The sequence below is a fragment of the Pan troglodytes genome, chromosome 8 (assembly GCF_028858775.2).
Source record: "Pan troglodytes isolate AG18354 chromosome 8, NHGRI_mPanTro3-v2.0_pri, whole genome shotgun sequence".
In the NCBI taxonomy this organism is placed as follows: Eukaryota; Metazoa; Chordata; class Mammalia; order Primates; family Hominidae; genus Pan; species Pan troglodytes.
In genome coordinates this window covers 30,166,057-30,188,247 of record NC_072406.2, presented here as the reverse complement: position 1 = coordinate 30,188,247, position 22,191 = coordinate 30,166,057, and the positions used below count along the sequence as shown (strand labels likewise).

Genomic DNA, 22,191 nt, shown 5'->3' with positions numbered 1-22,191 from the left:
TTGGCCAGTGTGGTCTCAGGCTTCTGGCCTCACGTGATCCATCCACTTCGGCCTCCCAAAGTGCTGGGATTACAGGCGTGAACCACCGCACCCGGCAGGCTCTTTATTTAATAGACTTTCTTTTCCTGCTCTCACTGTCTTCAGGGAGAGCCCGGATGGCAGTCCTCTGGCTTCTTCCAGCTCAAAGGTCTATGATTTCATGTTGTTCTATGAACCAGGTTCTTCTCTGTTCCTGAGACCATCTGCAGCAGGTCTTGAGAATTTTAAGAGGCATAATAATAATAATAATAATAAAAATAATAATAATAAATGTTTAGTGTTTTACTGTAGCAGGACAATTGGCAGAGGGAAGGCTGAGGTTTATGGAATTAAATTTTCATGTATACACAGGAGAGTATGCTTAGCTTTCAAGGCATTTCACTTACCACTAGGGAGGGATTTAGGAGCCCTTGCTCCATCAGTGACTATCGAAACATATGTTTACATGAAACCGTCAGTCCCTGAACATCTGAAGACATTATTATTTTTAAAATTTTTAATTTTTGTGGGTAATTAATAGGTGTATATATTATGGGGTACATGGTGTGTTTTGATACAGGCATGCAATGCGTGATAGTCGCATCATGGGAATAAAGAAATAATTTTTTGTAAATAATTAGCCTAATTAATAATAAAAATCTAGTTATGATAAAAGGAAGCATTATAGGCAAAATATGATTTTAAATGAATGCTGGAGCAGATTACCTTACATGGTAACATTTCAGTGGATTAATTTTTACATATAACCTTGAGATACTTAAGAAAAGATTATGGAGATAGACAATATAATATTTTTAGTAGGCCAGGTGTTTATTTGACAGTCTAAAAGGGTATGAAATTCTGAGATTGGAGAAGCATTACTAATGCATATCTCTACTGCCATGTCAATAGGTCCCCAAAGATATTGCTTTAAAAATAAATTTGTCAGATCACAAAGGAATTTATAGTCATTATAGGAAATTGGGAACATGTAGAAAAAGCTAGATTAAAAAATCCTAAATTATATCACTATTACTAATATTTGGTGGTATTGATTTCCTGTCATCGCTCCTTGTATATTTATTTTATTTTAATATTCGAAGGAGATTATTCAATACATACTAACCCATAATGACTTTTTTCACCTAACAATAGCTTGTGACTATTTCCCCATGTTATTTATTATGTCATTTTCAACATTGCACATCCCATCATCACAATACAGCCACCAATTCCTGTTGTGAAACACTTAGAATCTTTTCAAATCTTCACCATTAGAAACAGTTCTGAGATAAGTATCTTTGTAGTTAAATGTTTTCCCACACCCATGATTGGACAATGATTTAAAAAATAAAAAGACCCAAATTGTGGCTTCTAATAGGAGTAATATATAGAAAGCAGAAATAAAAATGTAAATTCACTAGTAAGAGCAGATAGCAACTAGCCACCACATAGAAAGGAAACGCTGGTTTTTATATGAGACAGACCTGTAACTCAGGGTGACACCAAGTAACTCAAAATGTGGTCTTTCGATGGGTTTTTTTGCTCTCATGCAAAGCCCAACATTATGAGTAATTGTTACTTTTAGATGATATTTCATATTTCCTGCCCCACCCTGTCAGCACATGGCAAGGCGGCTTTTTCTGTGCCTATGTCAGGGAGCATGCTATGAGTGGCCATGTGCCTTATGGAGGGGACTTAGCCTCCCAAGGGCCATCTTGGAGTCAGCTGGGATCAACCATGCTCTGCTTATCAGCCTTCCTCTACATTTGCCTCATTTATCCACCATGATTTGATTTTGCATTTGCCCCCTTGGGCTTTGCTTATCCACAATGGAAGCGCTGTATCTCCTCTGTGATTCTTATTATTTATTTATTTATTTATTTTTGAGAGAATCTTGCTCTGTTTCCCAGGCTGGAGTGCAGTGGTGCGATCTCAGCTCACTGCAAGCTCCACCTCCTGGGGTTCAAGTGGTTCTCTTGCCTCAGTCTTCCAAGTAGGTGGGACTACAGGCGTACGCCACCACACCCGGCTAATTTTTTGTATTTTTAGTAGAGACAGGGTTTTGCCATGTTGCCCAGGCTGGTCTTGAACTCCTGGCCTCAAGTGATCACCCGCTTCGGCTTCCCTAAGGGCTGGGATTACAGGCGTGAGCCACCACACCCAGCCTCTGTGATTCTTGCTTTGCAATTTCTACTGTTGTTACAGGAACATTTCAAAGCCCTTCAAATTTAAAGTAACCTAAACTTGGATAAAGTTCCAAGTTTTTCCAGGAGATGTGAGTGCAAACCTCAGCAACAACATTTTTAACAATCACCCTAATGAGGCCTCTCCACAGATCCTGCTGTGATGGTTGTTTGGGGTGGGGAACATCTGAGCAGATGCCCTGAGAATTCCCTAGGTCCCATCCTTCTGGATCTCCAGTGATTCAGCAGCAGGAACTACAGGGCTGGGTAGGACCCAAAGGGGAAGGGAGGCTGCAACAGGAAGAAATGCTTCTCACTTTTACCATGAGAGCCACTTTGCTTGCCAGTGGACTCTATCCACCTCACCGTGGCAGCCTTAACAGCCTCTGGTTTCCTAACTCTCTTTGCTGCTGTCCCCTGCATGATCTGTCCTCCCGCAATCCCTTCCACACACACAGCATGCTTAGCTCCACCCAACACAGGATGATTCGCCTTGGTTTCTGCATGGCTGTCCAGGATGCCTCAGTCTCCACAATGCCCAAGTTGTCATAGCAACACACTGCAAGGATTGGCCTCCACCTCCTCACTGAATTCATCACTTCCCCATCTGCCCTACCAGTGACGATTTCTGTGAACTCTTTTATGTGAGTCAGCTCCTGTTCTCTAATCCCCAACATCTTTCTTTTCTCATAGCTATTTTGGGTGGTTTCTCTGGAAAAAAATGTTGATTCCCTTTGCCTCTGACAAAGAGTTAGAGTAACAATTTGAGCACATTCCACATGCCAGGCCTCATAGCAAACCTTTTACGTGGTTTATCTCATTTGCTGTTGGCAACAATATTATGAGATAAGTACCATTATGGTGCCAGATTTATAGATAAAGACATTTTAGCTTGAAGAAGTTCAATAATTTTCACAAAATTGTGTTCTCTAAATTTTAGAGCTGGGCTATGAACACAGAGCCTGGCTCTGGCCACATTGACATTAGTCTAGTACATTCTACAATAAAATTGCTTTCCTGCTTTGTGATTGAAATATAATCTTCTATTAGTGACACTGACTTCAAAATGCCACTCTATAAACTGATTGAGTATAGTTCTCAAAAATTGAACGATCATCTTTTCATTGAGTAGAATTTTTATTCTATAGAAAGAATAGGGGATTCTCTACTACACCCAAAATTTCTCCTCACAGCAGATGAATTATTTCAATTACATATTAAGCTCTAAAGAATAGAGGTTTTATGGAATTTGCAAAGATTTATAATTGGAAATGGACCAAATTATTCTCCAGAAGTTTCTCCATGTTTTAATGATATCATCCTAAAGAAACTCTTGAGTTGCTTTTTCTGCATGAACTATATTTAATTAATTCTTAAAATTGATCTCCTATAAAAAAGAATTTTCTTCCAGAAGACCTTCCAGGAAATAAAAGAAACAACATTTACAAACAGTATGAATTAGATGTCAATCTAAAACAGAAAGGGCTGAGTTTTAATTGTCACTCACTGTGATTCTAAAATGAGTTTGGGGCTGGGCATGGTGGCTGACACTTGTAATGTCAGCTCTTTGGGAAGCCGAGGTGGGCAGATTGCTTGAGCCCAGGAGTTCGAGACCAGCCTGGGCAACATGGCGAAACTCTGTCTCTACAAAAAATACAAAAAAAGTAGCTGGGCATGGTACTGCATGCCTGTAGTTTCAGCCATCAGGAGGCTTAGGCAGGAGGATTGCTTGAGCCTGGGAGGGTGAGGCTACAGTTAACCTTATTGCACCACTGCACTCCAGCCTGTGCAACAGAGCAAGATCCTGTCTCAAACAAACAAAAAAATAGTTAAGAAAAAAAGTTAATCTCTACATCCCAAGCTCATATATATAAGATAATTACTTGTAATTTTAATTTATTACAGTTTTAAATTTTTAGCCATAAAACAATTAAGCAAGGCACTTGAAAGACATATTTTTGTTCTTGGAGATCCTGCAGTTCATAAAGTTGATTTCTACTGAGGGGACAGGTGGGGTGTCTGGGTCTCTGCTCACTTAGAACTTGACTTTCAGTGATTCCTAAGTACCCTCAATCTTACAAAAAAATTGGATCTCTATCAGTGATTGACCACACTTGGTGTCTTTAGTGTTATATCCTCCCCTTTGTTATGGGTCCTTCCTATTTAGAAGTCCACGGATCACTTCCTTTTGCAACTGGAGTCTGAATTCACTAATGGTATTGTAAACTATGTGCCAAATTATCAAACCCGCACAAAGGAAGTAGAAACTGGTAAGTATGGCTAAGGCAAGAGATTTCCTTCCTCTCTGAGTGTGTCAAGAGGAGTTGAGATATTTGGGGGTAGGGTGGGGGTGGGGGGACCTAAGCCACGAAAATCCTAAATGAATAATCTCTTTAAGAGAATAACAAAAGATTTCACAGAGGAAGGTTTTGTAATATACACATCTCCACATCTGAAGATATATTTAATGGCCAATTTGAAAATGTAAGCATTATTTTAGTAATTTAGAAAAATACCCCTAAACACAGTTATAGAAATTAGATCTGCATATTCAAGGTGAGAATCGCAATCTTTCTTAGTTTTTACTAGTTTCCTTTCTGTAACTCAATTAGAACTTCAAGTATTGTTCACTCTGAGTAGATCTTCAGGCTCTCTAAAAGCAGGGCCACTCCAGCGTGCTTGTCAGTAGTTGCAATGAGTCACAGCTGGAACGTCCTGTGGTTAACATTCTGCTCTGAAAACAGAATCAGAATCAGTGAGACGGGTTTCCATGGTAACCTGTATTTGTATACTTTGAAAAATGACTGTTCCTTTTTGTGTGGTTTTGGGTGGTCAATTTGCGCGGGAATGAATTGTAGAGGTGACGTTACCCATCTGTGTGAATATAAACAAAAAACCTGATTTTATTAACGGCAAACTTTAAAAAACGAGGTATGAGTTTTTTTTTTCCTTTTCGAGACATTGTTCTACACATTTATTACTTGATTGGACATTATATTTAAGCATTTTCATAAATGTCTATTTGATGCTTATTTTAATGCATAATTTTCTCCCCCTCAAAGGCAAAAAGAAACTAATTATCATTCATCAGTGTTGCCCCCCAAACCTACTGCCTAGCCCCTGCACCCCCACCCAGTACTTTTACAATGTGTTATTAAAGACCACTGAACAGCTGAGATCCAGGGGTCTCCTTCAATGCGTAATCCCATCCAGAAGGAAGGAAAAAAAAAAAAAACTCTCTAAATCACGTGAAAATGCCACGTTTCTTAACCTTGCAGAGCTGACAGGCAAAAATGCTATGCTGTTTATGACCTTGTGCAGAACTGAAATGTGATTCCGCAACATGTTGCGACCTAGTATTCCGTAAGACACATCGAGCTTAGGGTGATTATAGTTATGGAGAAATCTTACCTTATGTTTTGTTGGATAAGGGTTATGATGACTTAGCCTGGGCTCAGAGGCCTGACAGAAATGAAATAATTTATGCTTTGGTCACTAAATTACAATCCAAAGGTTAAGATTTGGGGAGTGAAAGATGGTAGAGCATTTGCTTGCTAATTACTCCACTACTTGGGAGCAGTATGTTTGTTTCTGTGCTAATTAGTTTAGAACTGTACTTCATGCCCTAGAATTAAGAAAAACTCTAAAGCTGAGATGAATCTCCTGCAGGGAAGCAGGGATTTAGAAGCACAGACTGCAAGGTTGGCCTCTCGCCCTCCGGTTTCTCTGCCTGCATGAGAGGGTGGGACTGAACGCTAAGGTGAAAAGCTTCTGTTCCGTTTCGTTTCCTTCTTCATTTTCTGTTGCTTTATTCTTCTCTCATTCTCCCCTATTCATTATAAGGGAGGCTTCTGATAAATGTGTAGAATATTAGAAACTTGATAATAAATATACACATTCAAAGCAGCAGTACGAAAAACAGGAAAAAAGGAAGCTACAGCAGTAAGCCTGAAAAATAAAACTCATCTTTATTCATCTGCTTAAAATGCTTAGGTTTAGTGCTTTGGGGTGAATGACATAATAGGCTTCTGAGCTTGTCTTTTTAAAAATATCTGCTGACCTTCCCTGAAATCTCACAAGCACTTATGATGAGCAGCCGATTTGAGAACTCAGCGAGACAGGCCAAGGTTTAAAAATCTGCGATTTATCATAACCTTAAACAAGGCCCTCACCTGGTTCTCCCTTCTGCGGAGTGGCACAAAGGGTCCAAATCCTTTATGGTCTAAGAGGAGCCTGTTGAAATTGAGGATTATATGGCACTACTACCTATCTAACTGTACAGAGTGCAAATAATCGTGCAGATTGGGTCCTAAGTAAAATAAATACAGCTGGCGGGGGAAATCACTGCGTTCATTCATTGGAGATGCATGGGGAACCTGCCTTTATCAAAGCCCTGCTCTGGGCAGTGAGGGGAAGGCCAGAGGTGGTCTGTGCTTTAAGGCGACTCACAATCAGTAGGGGAGGTAAGACACACAAGCCCATAACAAGAATGCCTGGGGATGTGACCATTTCCACAAAAGAAGCACAGATGAAAAGCTAAGGGCTTTTAAAGGCAGACTAATTTATGCCTGACTGCAGGGATTAGGGGCGGCTCCATGGAGGTGCTTTGTAACATTTGGTGGTAAAGTTCTCCACACTCAAATCAATAAGTTTCAAACAATATTTCATGTCATAACATTTTTTTCAATGAAAATGATTTTGATCAGTCTGGAATTCATTGAATCCAGATTATACATTTATGCACGGACACATGCAAACACACAGACACTCACACATACTCTTAAGTAGATGTACTCTCCAAGGGAATCCTCGAGGAAATCCATGAGTCCATTACCAGGTATTTTATGTTTCGTTGTCATGGGCAGCTTATCCCAAGGGTAACTGGAACAAAGTGTTTAAAGGGAACATGAAGGCGATTAGGTGAAAATGTAATGGCCTTAGTCCTGAGGAAGCCAGTCTTGTTGGATTGCCATTATCTTTCTCAAGTGAAGAGATATAGTAGAGAGATTTTTGTGTTTTTTAACTTTTATTTTTCAGTTTGGAGATATACAGCTGATAAAATCATTAAATGAGGTAGGTTAAGGGGACACAACCTTGCACCCTCCATTTCTCCTTGAAGATGTATAAATACCTCAATGGAAAAATGGGCGAAGACATCAGTAAACAATTTATAAGAGAAGAAATCTAAATGCCCCTAAACATGAAAAAAAAATCCTTCAATGTCAAAGTAATTAAAATAACACAAATTAAGACAATTACAAAAAGGCAATTTTTCACTGTCAGTACTAGTTTAAAACATGATCGTCATCATAATTGACAAAGCTCCACTGAAAGAAACACCTCTGTTAACTGCTTGTGGGAGGATAGGTTGGTATAAACTTTCTGGAAAGAAATTTAATAATATTTTATAAAGAGCCATATGATTATACTGTTTGTTATTCCCTTTCTAGGAATCTTTTAAAAGAAACATTTGAAGTATCAAACAGCTATTTATATCAGCAAAAGATTGGAAATATCTTAAATGAAACAACAATAGAATTATAATATAAATACATTATATTTGTGGCATTTTATGCCAAGGTTTACACAATTAAGTGATATGTTCAATGAAAAACAAGAAACACAATTAAATACATAGCTCAAATGTATAAACACATATATACACCTGCACAAATAGGTATATTACACATATATACAAATGAAAAAAGTATCAAGAGAAATTTTTAGATTTAATGAAATATTAACAGTGTTTGTCTTTAGTCGAATCAATGTTTGTATTTTCCTTTTTCATATATTTCTAAAATGTCTGATTATTTTACAGGTAGCATTTATTTTAAAAATTACCTCTTGAGGGGATGGCTACCCCATTTTCTATGATGTGATTATTATACATTGCATGCCTGTGTCAAAGTATCTCATGTACCCTATAAATATATACACCTAATATGTACCCATAAACATTTAAAAATATTTTTAAATTATATCTTACAATTATAATAGCTGCTATTCATTGAGCCCCCCTATGTGTTGTTAATATGTGAATGCCTACTATTTCCGTATTCTGAGCCTGAATTATACTTTGGACTTGCTAGGTTGACATAAAACCAAAAGTTACTAGTTGGGTTTCCAAATTTATTGGGCTTAGGAATCAGATCCATCTCTAATACCCTCTCTATGCAATTATCAATTTTTAATTCTTATGTTGAGTTCTGTGTACTCAACCCACCGCAGCAGATTTACCTCTAACTTCTGAACCAAGGAACAGCTTTTGCTACTTGTGTAGACTTGGATTTTTCCATCCCACAAACCATGTGTTTTTATATGGGAAAGTTTCTCTTCAATTTCAGCTCTATGATGGACCACGGCGGATGGGACGCTACTGTGGAGTAGACCTGCCCCCTCCAGGGAGTACTACAAGCTCCAAGCTTCAAGTGCTGCTCCTTACAGATGGGGTTGGCCGCCGTGAGAAAGGATTTCAGATGCAGTGGTTTGTTTACGGTAAGCCAGGAGCTGATCTCAGTTGTATTTGCAGTTGCTATTTGGCCAAGAATTTTTTCTTTTTCGGCTCCAAACTTAGAAACAATACCATGAACAAATAATGGAACCCAGGTAGTAATCTCATGCAAGGGTTTAAGAAATATACTTAGACATTGATGGAACTTGGAGAGTTAAGTCTGTTAGGATTAAGAGAGGAAGTGACATCAAAGTGGAAAGAATTTGGTTAATTGTAGGTGTAGTAATAAATTGCCTTAGATAAAGAAAGAAGCAGAATGAAGTTTCTAGGGATGAAGAGTTGAACCTGGGTATAGCAAGCTAACTGCAAGTTGGGGTGGGAGTATCTCAGGTGCAATGGAATAGAATGAGACTTAAGGCTCACCTTGACGTTAAGCAGAGAAAGGGTAGGGATAGACTAGAAAGAATGAAAGTCAGACAGGGTTGGGGAAAAGGAAGGGGTAGGGTTGGCCTGAGAGGAGGAGAATTTGAGCTGCGATGCACAAAGCCAGGGGCATGTGTTGTACTTGTCAAACAGGAAGGGGCACATCTGGATCCCACCTACGAAATGGTGGTTCAGGAAGGAGGTAGGGATCATCATTCCTCTGAAGATGAAAGGTCTTCTTTAACAAGAGATCTGAAATGTCTTCAAATCTCAGGTGGGCCAATCTGCAAGTGGAGAGCCCCAGAGCAGTGGTTCCCAAAATGTGGTCCCTAGAGAGCAGCATCAGCATTACCTGGAATCTGTTAGAAATTCAAATTCTTGGGCCCCATCCCAGGCCTACAGAATCACAAACTTTGAAGTGGAGCCCAATAATCTGTGTTTTAACTGGTCTCCCTGGTGATTAAAGTTTGGAAACTACTGAGAGGTGAAGCCGGCTGAGCTTCTGGGTCAGGTGGGGACTTGGAGAACTTTTCTGTCTAGCTAAAGGTTTGTAAATGCACCAATCAGCGCTCTGTGTCTAGCTAAAGGTTTGTAAATGCACCAATCAGCACTCTGTAAAAACCCACCAATCAGCGCTCTGTGTCTAGCTAAAGGTTTGTAAATGTACCAATCAGCAGTCTGTAAAAACGGACCAATCAGTGCTCTGTAAAATGTATGAATCAGTGCTCTGTAAAATGGACCAATCAGTGCTCTGTAAAATGGACCAATCAGCAGGACGTGGGCGGGGCCAAATAAGGGAATAAAAGCTGGCCACCCTAGCCAGCAGCGGCAACCCACTTGGGTCCCATTCCATACTGTGGAAGCTTTGTTCTTTCACTCTTCACAATGAATCTTGCTGCTGCTCACTCTTTGGGTCCACACTACCTTAATGAGCTGTAGCACTCACTGCGAAGGTCTGCGGCTTCATTCCTGAAGTCAGCAAGACCATGAACCCACCGGAAGGAAAAAACTGCAGACGCATCTGAACATCTGAACAAACAAAATCCGGACACACCATCTTTAAGAACTATAACACTCACCACGAGGGTCCGCAGCTTCATTCTTGAAGTCAGCGAGACCAAGAACCCACTGGAAGGAGTAAATTCCGGACACATTTTGGTGACCCAGATGGGACAATCACCAAGCGGTGAGTACCATTGGACCCCTTTCGCTTGCTATTCTGTCCTATTTTTCCTTAGAATTTGGGGGCTATATACCGGGCACCTGTCGGCCAGTTAAAAGTGACTAGCATGGCCGCCGGACTAAAGACACGGGTGTCAGGCTTTCTGGGAAACGGCTCTCTAACAACCCCCAACTCTTCGGAGGTGGGAGCGTTGGTTGGCCTGGAACCAGCTTCCGCTTTTCCTGTACTTCTGGGCTGAGCTGAGGGTTGACAGAGAGGAAAGCCATTCAGCTCTGGGGTCCCAACAACAAGTTGGTTGACCCTGCAGCCATGAGTAAAACTCTCAAAGTCATGTCACCCAAGCAAGACTTGCCCATCTATCCTATCTATCCTGACCCTTGCCTCCTGGGTCCTAATGCCTGTCAGACAAATTTCCTCTCGCCTCTCTTCTCTGAGGCTAGTCCCGCTTCTAAAAACCACTCCCTGTCTCTGTTGCTTTTCTAGGTTCTCCTGTAAGAATGATTTCTAGTATAAACTCCAGGACTCTGTTACCTTCTTTAGGCACCTGGGCTCACCAATCAGAAAGACATAATTTTTGCCCAAAGCCCCTTTGTAGGGGGTACTATCTGGAATTTTAGGATCCCTCCTCAGACAAGCAGGCCTATCAAAAGCTATTCCTGAATCTAGGATATGGGTAGCATCAGAAATTGTATCCTTCCTATTCATATAAGTGAGGACAAAAGGCATCACTCTTCCAACTCTGGAGATCCCTTCCCTTCCTCAGGATATGGCCCTCTGCTTCATTTTTGGGGCATAACACCTTTATATGATGCGGGTAAGGTCCCAGTACTAACAAGAGAATGCTTAGGACTCTAACAGGTTTTCGAGAATGTGTCAGTAAGGGCCACTAAATCCAATTTTTCTTGGTCCTCCTTGTGGTCTAGGAGGACAGGCAAGGGTTCAGGTTTTGGAGAATACATAGGTAAGGGCCACTAAATCTGACCTTCCTCAGTCCTCCTTGTGGTCTAGGAGGAAAACTAGTATTTCTGCTGCTGCGTTGGTGAGTGCAACTATTCCGATCAGCAGGGTCCAGGGACTGTTGCGGGTTCTTGGGCAGAGGGAGAAACAAAACAAACCAAAACCACGGGCAGTTTTGTCTTTCAGATGGGAAACACTCAGGCATCAACAGGCTCACCCTTGAAATGTGTCCTAAGCCATTGGGACCAATTTGACCCGCAAACCCTGAAAAAGAGGTGGCTCATTTTTTTTCTGCACTATGGCCTGGCCCCAATATTCTGTCTCTGATGGGGATAAATGGCCACCTGAGGGAAGTATAAATTACAATACTATCCTGCAGCTTGGCCTTTTCTGTAAGAGGAAAGGCAAATGGAGTGAAATACCTTATGTCCAAGCTTTCTTTTCATTGAAGGTGAATACACAACTATGCAAAGCTTGCAATTTACATCCCACAGGAGGACCTTTCAGCTTACCCCCATATCCTAGCCTCCCTATAGCTCCGCTCCCTATTAATGATAAGCCTCCTCTAATCTCCCCCACCCAGAAGGAAATAAGCAAAAAATCTCCAAGGGACCACAAAAACCCCCGGGATATTGGTTATGTACCCTTCAAGCTGTAGGGGGAGGAGAATTTGGCCCAACCCAGGTACATGTCCCCTTCTCCCTCTCTGATTTAAAGCAGATCAACACAGACCTGGGGAAGTTTTCACATGATCCTGATAGGTACATAGATGTCCTACAGGGTCTAGGGCAAACCTTTGATCTCACTTGAAGAGATATCTTGCTATTGTTAGATCAAACCCTGGCCTTTAATGAAAAGAATGCGGCTTTAGCTGCAGCCCAAGAGTTTGGAGATACCTGGTGTCTTAGTGAAGTAAATGATAGGGTGACAGCTGAAGAAAGGGACAAATTCCCTACTGGTCAAAAAGCCTTCCCCAGTATGGATCCCCACTGGGACCTCGACTCAGATTATGGGGACTGGAGTTGTAAACATCCAATGACCTGGGCTCTAGAAGGACTAAGGAGAATTAGGAAAAAGCCCATGAATTATTCAATGATGTCCACCATAACTCAAGGAAAGGAAGAAAATCCTTCTGCCTTCCTCGAACGGCTATGGGAGGCCTTAAGAAAATATACTCCCCTGTCACCCGACTCACTCGAGGGTCAATTGATCCTAAAAGATAAGTTTATTACCCAATCAGCTGCAGATATCAGGAGAAGCCTCCAGAAGCGAGCCCTGGGCCCTGAACAAAATCTGGAGGCATTATTAAACCTGGTAACCTCGGTGTTCTATAATAGGGACCAAGAGGAACAGACCCAAAAAGGAAAAGTGAGATCAGAGAAAGGCCACAGCCTTAGTCATGGTCCTCAGACAAACAAACCTTGGTGGTTCAGAAAGGACAAAAAATGGAGCAGGCCAATCACCTGGGAGGGCTTGTTATCAGTGTGGTTTACAAGGACACTTTAAAAAAGATTGTCCAGTGAGAAACAAGCCACCCCCTCGTCCATGTCCACTATGCTGAGGCAATCACTGGAAGGTGCACTGCCCCAGAGTGCAGTGGTTCTCCGGCAGAAGTCCCCAACCAGATGATCCAACAACAGGACTGAGGGTGCCCGGGGCAAGTGCCAGCTCATGTTATGACCCTCATTGAGCCCCGGGTACATTTAACCATTGAGGGCCAGGAAATTGACTTCCTCCTGGACACTGGCATGGCCTTCTCAGTGTTAATCTCTTGTCCTGGACGACTGTCCTCAAGGTCCGTTACCATCCAAGGAATCCTGGGACATCCTGTAACCAGGTATTTCTCCTACCTCCTCAGTTGTAATTGGGAGACTTTGCTCTTTTCACATGCCTTCTTGTTATGCCTGAAAGTCCCACACCCTTATTAGGGAGGGATATATTAGCCAAAGCTGGAGCTATTATCTACATGAATATGGGGAACAATTTACCCATTTGTTTTCCCCTACTTGAGGAGGGAATCAACCCTGGAGTCTGGACACTGGAAGGACAATTTGGAAGGGTAAAAAATGCCCACCCAGTCCAAATCAGGCTAAAAGACCCCACCACTTTTCCTTATCAAAGGCAATATCCTTCAAGGCCTGAAGCTCATAAAGGATTACAGGATATTGTTAAACATTTAAAAGCTCAAGCCTTAGTAAGGAAATGCAGCAGTCCCTGCAACACCCCAATTCTAGGAGTACAATAATCGAACGGTCATTGGAGACTAGTGCAGGCTCTTGGACTCATCATTGAGGTGGTGATTCCTCTATGTCCAGTTGTACTGAACCCCTGTACCCTGCTCTCTCAAATGCCAAGGGAGGCAGATTGGTTTGCTGTTCTGGACCTCAAGGATGCCTTCTTCTGTATTCTCCTGCACTCTGACTCCCAGTTTCTCTTTGCCTTTGAGGATCCCACAGACCACACGTCCCAACTTACATGGATAGTTGTGCCCCAAGGGTTTAGGGATAGCCCTCATCTGTTTGCTCAGGCACTGGCCCAAGATCTAGGTAACTTCTCAAGTCCAGGCACTCTGGTCCTTCAAAATGTGGATGATTTACTTTTGGCTACCTGTTTGGAAGCCTCATCCCAGCAGGCGACTCTAGATCTCTTGAAATTTCTAGCTAATCAAGGGTACAAGGCATCTAGGTCGAAGACCCAGCTTTGCCTACAGCAGGCCAAATATCTAGGCCTAATCTTAGCCAGAGGGACCAGGGCCCTCAGCAAGGAACGAAAGCAGCCTACACTGGATTATGCTCACCCTAAGACATTAAAACAGTTGCAGGGGTTCCTTGGAATCATCGGCTTTTGCTGACTGTGGATCCCCAGATACAAGGAGATAGCCAGGCCCCTCTATACTCTAATCAAGGATACCCAGAGGGCAAATACTCATCTAGTAGAATGGGAACCAGGGGCAGAAACAGCCTTCAAAACCTTAAAGCAGGCCCTAGTAAAAGCTCCAGCTTTAAGCTTTCCCACAGGACAAAACTTTTCTTTATACATCACAGAGAGAGCAGGAATAGCTCTTGGGGTCGTTAGACTCATGGGACAACCCCACAACCAGTGGCATACCTAAGTAAGAAAGTTGATATAGTAGCAATAGTCAGAGGCTATCAAAATAATACAAGGAAAGGATCTCACTGTCTGGACTACTCATGATGTAAATGGCATACTAGGTGCCAAAGGAAGTTTATGGCTATCAGACAACCACCTACTTAGATACCAGGTGCTACTCCTTGAGGGACCAGTGCTTCAGATACGTACATGCACGGCCCTCAACCCTGCCACTTTTCTCCCAGAGGATGGGGAACCAATTGAGCATGACTGCCAAGAAATTATAGTCCAGATTTATGCAGCCTGAGATGATCTTTTACAAGTCCCCTTAGCTAATCCTGACCTTAACCTATATAGTGATGAAAGTTCATTTGTGGAAAATGGGATACGAAAGGCAGGTTGTGCCATAGTTAGTGATGTAACCATACTGAAGTAAGCCTCTTCCCCCAGGGACCAGCAACTAGTTAGCAGAACTAGTGGCACTTACTCGAGCCTTAGAACTGGGAAAGGGAAAAAGAATAAATGTGTATACAGATAGCAAGTATGCTTATCTAATCCTACATGCCCGTGCTGCAATATGGAAAGAAAGGGAGTTCCTAACCTCTGGGGGAACCCCCATTAAATACCACAAGGAAATCATGGAGTTATTGCACTCAGTGCCAAAACCCAAGGAGGTGGCAGTCTTACACTGCTGAAGCCATCAAAAAGGGGAAGGAGAGAGGAGAACAGCAGCATAAGTGGCTGGCAGAGGCAGGGAAAGACGAGCAGAAAGGAAAGAAAGAGACAGAAAGTCAGACAGAGAGACAGAGAGAGGAAGAGAGAGACAAAGAGGGAGTCAGAGAGAAAGTCAGAGAAAGAAAGAGAAGGAGACAGAGAGGAAGAGACAGAGAGATAGAAAGTCAGAGAGTAGGAGAGAAGAAGAGACAGAGAGACAGAGAGAGAAAGAGAAAGATAGGAAGTCAAAAGAAGGAGACAGGAAGAGACAGAGAGAAAGTCAGAGAGAGAGAGAGAGGAAGAGACAGACAAAGTCAGAGAAGGAAAGAGAGGAAGAGACAAAGGAGTCAAAGAGAGAGAAAGAGATAGAAGTAGTAAAGAAAAAACAGTGTACCCTATTCCTTTAAAAGCCAGGGTAAATTTAAAACCTATAATAGATAATTGAAGGTCTTCTCTGTAACTCTGTAACACTCCAATACCACCTTGTTGTCAGTGTAAACAAGGGCATAACCTGAAAGCACTGAGGCCACTGACAACCCGTAGCCTTCCTATCAAACATCCTTAACCCAGCAAGTTTCCTAACAGGGGATCTAAGTCTTAATTACCATACAAAGGTCCCACCAGACATAGGAGGAACTCCCTTCAGGACAGGATATAGATGGTTCCTCCCAGGTGATTAAGGAAAAAGACACAATGGGTATTCAGGAAACTCTTGTAGAAGCAGAGTTAGGAAAATTGCCTAATAATTGGTCTGCTCAAATGTGCAAGTTGTTTTCACTCAGCCAAATCTTAAAGTACTTACAGAATCAGGAAGGAGCCATCTATACCAATTCTAAGTTAATATGGATGGAATGAGGTTTTATTAATAGCAAAGAAAAATTAAAATCCCAAACTTACAAGGCTTTCTACTAACGTAGAGTTTGCTAAAAGTTAACAGTGTAACATGCATTATCCTACTACCACACACTCTCAAAGCATTTCTCAGACAGTTTGCAAGAAATAACAAAATCTGTCCAGTAAGGATAGTAACTACAATCCCAAATAGACTCTTTGGCAGCAGTGACTCTCCAAAACTGCCGAGGCCTAGACCCTCCTCACTGCTGAGAAAGGAGGACTTTGCACCTTCTTTGGGAAAGAGTGTTGCTTTTACACTAACCAGTCAGGGATAGTACGAGATGCCACCCAGCATTTACAGGAAAAGGCTTCTGATATCAGACAATGCCTTTCAAACTCTTATACCAACCTCTGGAGTTGGGCAACATGGCTTCTCCCCTTTCTAGGTCCCATGGCAGCCATCTTGCTATTACTTGCCTTCGGGCCCTGTATTTTTAACCTCCTTGTCAAATTTGTTTCCTCTAGAATCAAGGCCATCAAGCTACAGATGGTCTTACAAATGGAACCCCAAATGAGCTCAACTAACAACTTCTATCAAGGACCCCTGGACCGACCCACTGACCCTTTCACTGGCCTAAAGAGTTCCCCTCTGGAGGACACTACAACTGCAGGGCCCCTTCTTTGCCCCTATCCAGCGGGAAGTAGCTAGAGTGGTCATCACCCAATTCCCAGCAGCAGTTGGGGTGTCCTGTTTAGAGGGGGGATTAAGAGGTGAAGCCAGCTGAGCTTCTGGGTCAGGTGGGGACTTGGAGAACTTTTCTGTCTAGCTAAAGGTTTGTAAATGCACCAATCAGCGCTCTGTGTCTAGCTAAAGGTTTGTAAATGCACCAATCAGCACTTTGTAAAAACACACCAATCTGCGCTCCGTGTCTAACTAAAGGTTTGTAAATGCACCGATCAGCACTCTGTAAAAACGGACCAATCTGCACTCTGTAAAATGGACCAATCAGCAGGACGTGGGCAGGGCCAAATAAGGGAATAAAAGCTGGCCACCTGAGCTAGCAGCGGCAACCTGCTCGGGTCCCCTTCCACACTGTGGAAGCTTTGTTCTCTCACTCTTCACAATAAATCTTGCTGCTGCTCACTCTTTGGGTTCACACTACCTTTATGAGCTGTAACACTCACTGTGAAGGTCTGTGGCTTCATTCCTGAAGTCAGCAAGACCACGAACCCACCGGGAGGAACAAACAACTCCGCACTACCTTTAAGGGCCGTAACACTCATGGTGAAGGTCTGCAGCTTCACTCCTAAAGTCAGCGAGACCACATACCCACTGGAAGGACGAAACTGCGGACACATCTGATCATCTGAACAAACTCCGGACACACCATCTTTAAGAACTGTAACACTCACTGTGAGGGTCTGTGGCTTCTTTCTTGAAGTCAGCGAGACCAAGAACCCACCAGAAGGAATAAATTCCAGACACACTACTGTCTTAGAGTGATCTAGCCCTGGAACATGTAGTGCTTGTGGGTCTCATAGCAGTAGTTCTCAACCATGATGCTAGAGCTCATTGGTGTATTTCAATCAACTGGAAAGAGAAGTGGAGTTCCAAGATTATACCAGGAATCAAGCATAGACATCTAAGCTGTGGCCCTGCTGTCAAAATCAGGGCTGAGCTCTAGCTGAGCACACATGAATGTGTGCAGTGGTTGACTCTTAACATTGTTCACATTCTGGTGCACTCATTATAGGAATGTCAGAGCTACTTATAACTGAATAGCCCTATTATACACTTAGGAGTGCTAGGCGTTCTGAGATTATAAACTGGGCTCTGAGTGTATGTCTGTTAAAATATGTGTGGGGCTTTCAGTATTTAAAAATAGTCAGTGGTCATCCACAGAGCTACTTGCAGCTTGAAACGTACATTAGGAATTCCAAAAGTAAATGAGTTGTGATAATTAAGCTTGTAGAAGTTCTGGACCTTCCTCTTCATCAAGTGAGTAGATATTTATTTATTTATTTATTTATCGAGATAGGATCTCGCTCTGTCATCCAAACTGGAGTGCAGTGATCTGATCATAGCTCACTGGAGCCTTGAGCTCTGAGGCTTAAGTGATTCTCTCACCTCAGCCTCTTGAGTAGCTGAGACTACAGGTGTGTACCACTGCACCTGGCATTTTCTTTTTTTAGTAGAGTTGAGGTCTTGCTATGTTGCCCAGTCTGATCTTGAACTTCCGAGCTCAAGCAATCCTCCTGCCTTGGCCTCCCAAAGTGATGGGATTACAGGTGTGAGCCACTGCACCTGGCCCAAGTGGGTAGATTCAACCTAAGTCAACTCATGGATCCGTTAAATGCAGGGATTGGATTGATTCATCTCTATAATACAGATGATCTGTAGTATTCCATGATTCTGAAACACATGATTCTAACTAGAGACAGTGTGAAAAGAGACAGAAAGGTCAGGAGAATCCTGGGAAATGGCCCAGAATTTCAAGGGCTGGGGCATTCTCCAGAGCATACGTGCTACCCAGATGCTCCTGTGCACATGAACCCTGGGGATCTTGTTGGATAGAGGATGGGGTCTGGGGCAAGGCCCGTGAATCTGCATTTCTAACAAGCTCCCGGGTAATGCTGCTGGTGCTGCTCTATGGACCACTCTGAGGAACAAGGTGAGAGCAAGTGTTGAGACTGGAGAAATCAGATGGTAGAAAGACAGTATCCCTAGAGACTGGAGAATCCTTCTGAGATGTTGAAAGGGCACATTGTACTGTTTGTTTTAATGACAGTAGGATAATAGCAAGATCTAAAGCAGAGAGAACTTTCCCCCAGGGACAGAAGTGTAGAAGGTAAGAAATGTTAACCAGGAAGCCTGGGCTCAGGGCCCTGGAGAGTGTTCTCCGTCCTAGATGCACCATTGGAATTGCCTGGGAGTTTTAAGAAGTGCCCATGCCTGGGTTCCGATATCCAGAGACAGGATTCAATTGGTCTGCAGTGGGGCCCTGACTATTGCTAATTTCTAAATGCTCCTTAAGTGATTCATCCGTACAGTCAGGATGGAGAGTTTGGGAGGGCAGTGATTTTGCTGATTACTTTCTGCTAAGTGGCTGCTTCCTCTCCCCTCCAGGCTGTTCTAGCCTTACTAACCCAAGGCCACTCTAAGGAGCTTGATTGAACGGTCATGGCAGGCTGTGCCCAGATTACTGTATCAATGGGCTCTTCCAGCCAAGGTGCTGAATATTCTGGTGAAATCTCTGAGTTTTATGTTGGGAACATTTTTTTCTACCAGTTCTACTTGGAATCTGTCTTCTTTTGGGAGAGTCAAAGGCACCCTCTGTCTATTCTGCTTTCCTGTTTACTATTTCAAAACTTTCTCCCAGTTGCTGGAAACTCGGAGCCAGAGTTATGCAACAAAATGTTGCCAGCTGGGACCAGAACTGAAATATAAAATTGTTTTTTAACTCTGTGCTGCTCACAATATGTAAATTATACTTGGGAGGAAACTTCTGGAAAGGAATTTTTAGTCATTTAGATCTGTGCAAAATTGACTATCATATTCTACAGGTATGCAATGCCACAGGTACACAGAGTTCAATACTCTGCATCTGAAGTAGGTCTTTAGTTTGAGGTAACCTGAGAAGGGGAGCCCACAGAGAGGGCGAGCTCTTCCATGGGAGAGGTCCCGCCATTTTTGATCCATTGGAGGTAAATGAAAGACGTAAATCATGATGTATCATTCACGCATTTGTTCATTCCACAGACACTAAGGATGTCTTTTGTGCCAGGTACTGTGCTGAGACGGGGGACACAGAGTGACTCAGACCAGCAGGCCTGGTTTCTACTCTACAGAGCTAGGCTAGGTGGGAGAAGCAGACATCACGCAAAAACACACTTAAATAAATAGAAAATCAAAACCGTGAGTAGTGCCAAGCGGGCACACACAGGCATCTGACTTGGGCCCAGCAGGAGGTCAGGGATGATCTCCATGCAAATGAGACCTCTGAACCAAAACCTAAAAAGTAAGCAGGAGTTAACTAGGCAAGCAGGATAAGGAAAAGGATTCCAGGTAGAAGAAAGACCCTGTGATAGGAGAGAGCAGGGAGAGCCTGAGGGACCTGAGAAGTCAAGAGGATGGAACTGAGTCGAAGAGAAACAGCGCTGCCAAGGTGGCTGCAGAGCTAAGCATATGATGTGGCTAAGCACACACACACACACACACACACACACACACACGGGCAGGGATTCTGCAGCCATGGGGCCAAAATAAATTTAAAAATTACTCTCAATGCTCAAGACACGCACACACACCACACACACACACACACGGGGAGGGACTCTACAGCCACGGGACTAAATAAATGTAAAAATTACTCTCAGTGCTCAAGAGACACACACCACACACACACACACACACACACCCCACACACACGGGCAGGGACTCTACAGCCATGGGGCTAAATAAATGTAAAAATTACTCTCAGTGCTCAAGAGACACACCACACACACACACACACACACACACACACCACACACGGGCAGGGACTCTACAGCCATGGGGCTAAATAAATGTAAAAATTACTCTCAATGCTCAAGTGTAATTGTAATTTTTTTTTTTTTGAGACAAGGTGTCATTCTATTTCCCAGGCTAGAGTGCAGTGGCGCGATCTCAGCTCACTGCAGCCTCAGCCTTTTGATAAGGTGATCCTCCCACCTCATCCTCTTGAGTAGCTGGGACTACAGGGGTGCACCACTTCACCCAGTTAACTTTTGTATTTTTTGTAGAGATAGGGTTTCTCTGTTTTCCAGGCTGGTCTCAAACTCCTGAGCTAAGCAATTTGCTTGCTTCGGCCTCTCAAAATGCTGGGATTACAGTAGGCATGAGCCACTGAGCTGGTCATAACATTCTTAAATGCATTTGTGTGAGTGTGTGTAACATATCAGAAGGAAAATAATTAGAAAGGCTTCTCCCTGCACAGCCCCGCAAGGGATGTTCTCAGAATCAGGTGGAGGGCTCAGGACAGCCCCCCTAACGCTGGCCCTGGAGTTGCTCTTCCTGCCCTGGCCAGGTCAAGCGGCTTTAAACTCCCAGCCTCTTTTCCTCAGAATCCTATCACCTTGCAATCCCTTCCCCTGCCCCACCCTCCCCACTGGACTCTTTTCTAAACTGTGCAGTACGATCTCCAAACACCAAGCAGAGAGTTCAAACTTGGCAGCAACATCATTTCCTGAGCACTGCTTCTGAGGAAGAGTTCCTACACACTTCATTCATTTCCCCAGTTCATACACAAACGCATTTACAAAATATGCTTCTTTGTGAACGACACAAACCTTCTATTGGCTTTAAGAAAACGGATCTACAACGAGGCTTTATCTGTGGGCTCTTTCTGAACATGGCCATGTAGACATGAGACAAAGTAACATTGCAGGGCCTTTTATGCGGGTCCTCAAAGAGGGCCCCACCCTGGAAATAAAGAAATGGCCACAGTTGCCCTGTCTCTAATCGGTTCATGGTATTCAGCCTTGACAGCATTGTCCCGCGGCTGAATTCGGCCTTGGAGGCCTCCATCTGGGTTGCGGGGGGAGGGGGTGGGGGATAGGGGTGGGGAATACAGAAGTTTCCACAGGCTGTGTGAAAAGTGGCCTCCAAACCAGCTGCACAGACCCCCTCGCCTCTTCTGGTCGTTGCTCCCAGAAGCCTTCTTTCACTTAGTGATGGAATCCAGCATACAAACAAGGTCAAGGAGCTTTGTGAGTGAGAGAGTGACATTTGCAAAGGGAGGGAACCCTTCAGCTGGGAGCTCGCAGGAGCAGGGCTAAGGGGCATGTGATCAGGAGGTGATGTCACCCAGGATTTCCACAAAGGAAAAAGTGGCCTTTTCTTTGGGAAGATAGATGACATCAGCCTCTCAAATGGGGGCTGGGTCCATTTTATCTTCCTTTTAGCTATTAAGGAGATTTCTCAAGCCTTGAGAAGTTTCAGAAATTAGTTAGAAGAGAACATTTTAAAAACCGTGTCAACATCTTTTATGACTGGCTCGGTTTGGATGTAAGCCAGTGCCTTCTTGACTATCTGTGGGCATGAGGCACTGTACCAAAGGGCTTTTAAAAAACATCTTTAGAGCACTGGCAGAAAACCGCCATGAGGTCAGCAGTGTTTCTCTTAAAGTTAGATCTTTGCTCCAGGTCTCTTTCTCTCCAGTGGTCTTTCATTAGTCTTTGTTTATCACTGGTCTTTCAGGGGAATTCCTTCTCATTCAAAAATTGTATTCCTTTTGTGACTTAGAGTACATGTAGTAGGATTTCTGGGAGGTTCACCCTTTAAAGACAAAGGT

General features: G+C 43.1%; 1 protein-coding gene across 2 annotated transcripts in view; it reads left to right on the top strand.

The window, feature by feature from the left end:
• The window catches only part of CUBN (cubilin), a 305,950-nt gene that overhangs the window by 101,747 nt on the left and 182,012 nt on the right, over window positions 1–22,191 (top strand). For both annotated transcript variants that reach the window (XM_063781434.1, XM_024346234.3), the window contains exon 28: window positions 8,552–8,702. In XM_063781434.1, the coding sequence (XP_063637504.1) occupies window positions 8,552–8,702 (151 nt within the window). The remainder of the gene's footprint in view (window positions 1–8,551; window positions 8,703–22,191) is intronic.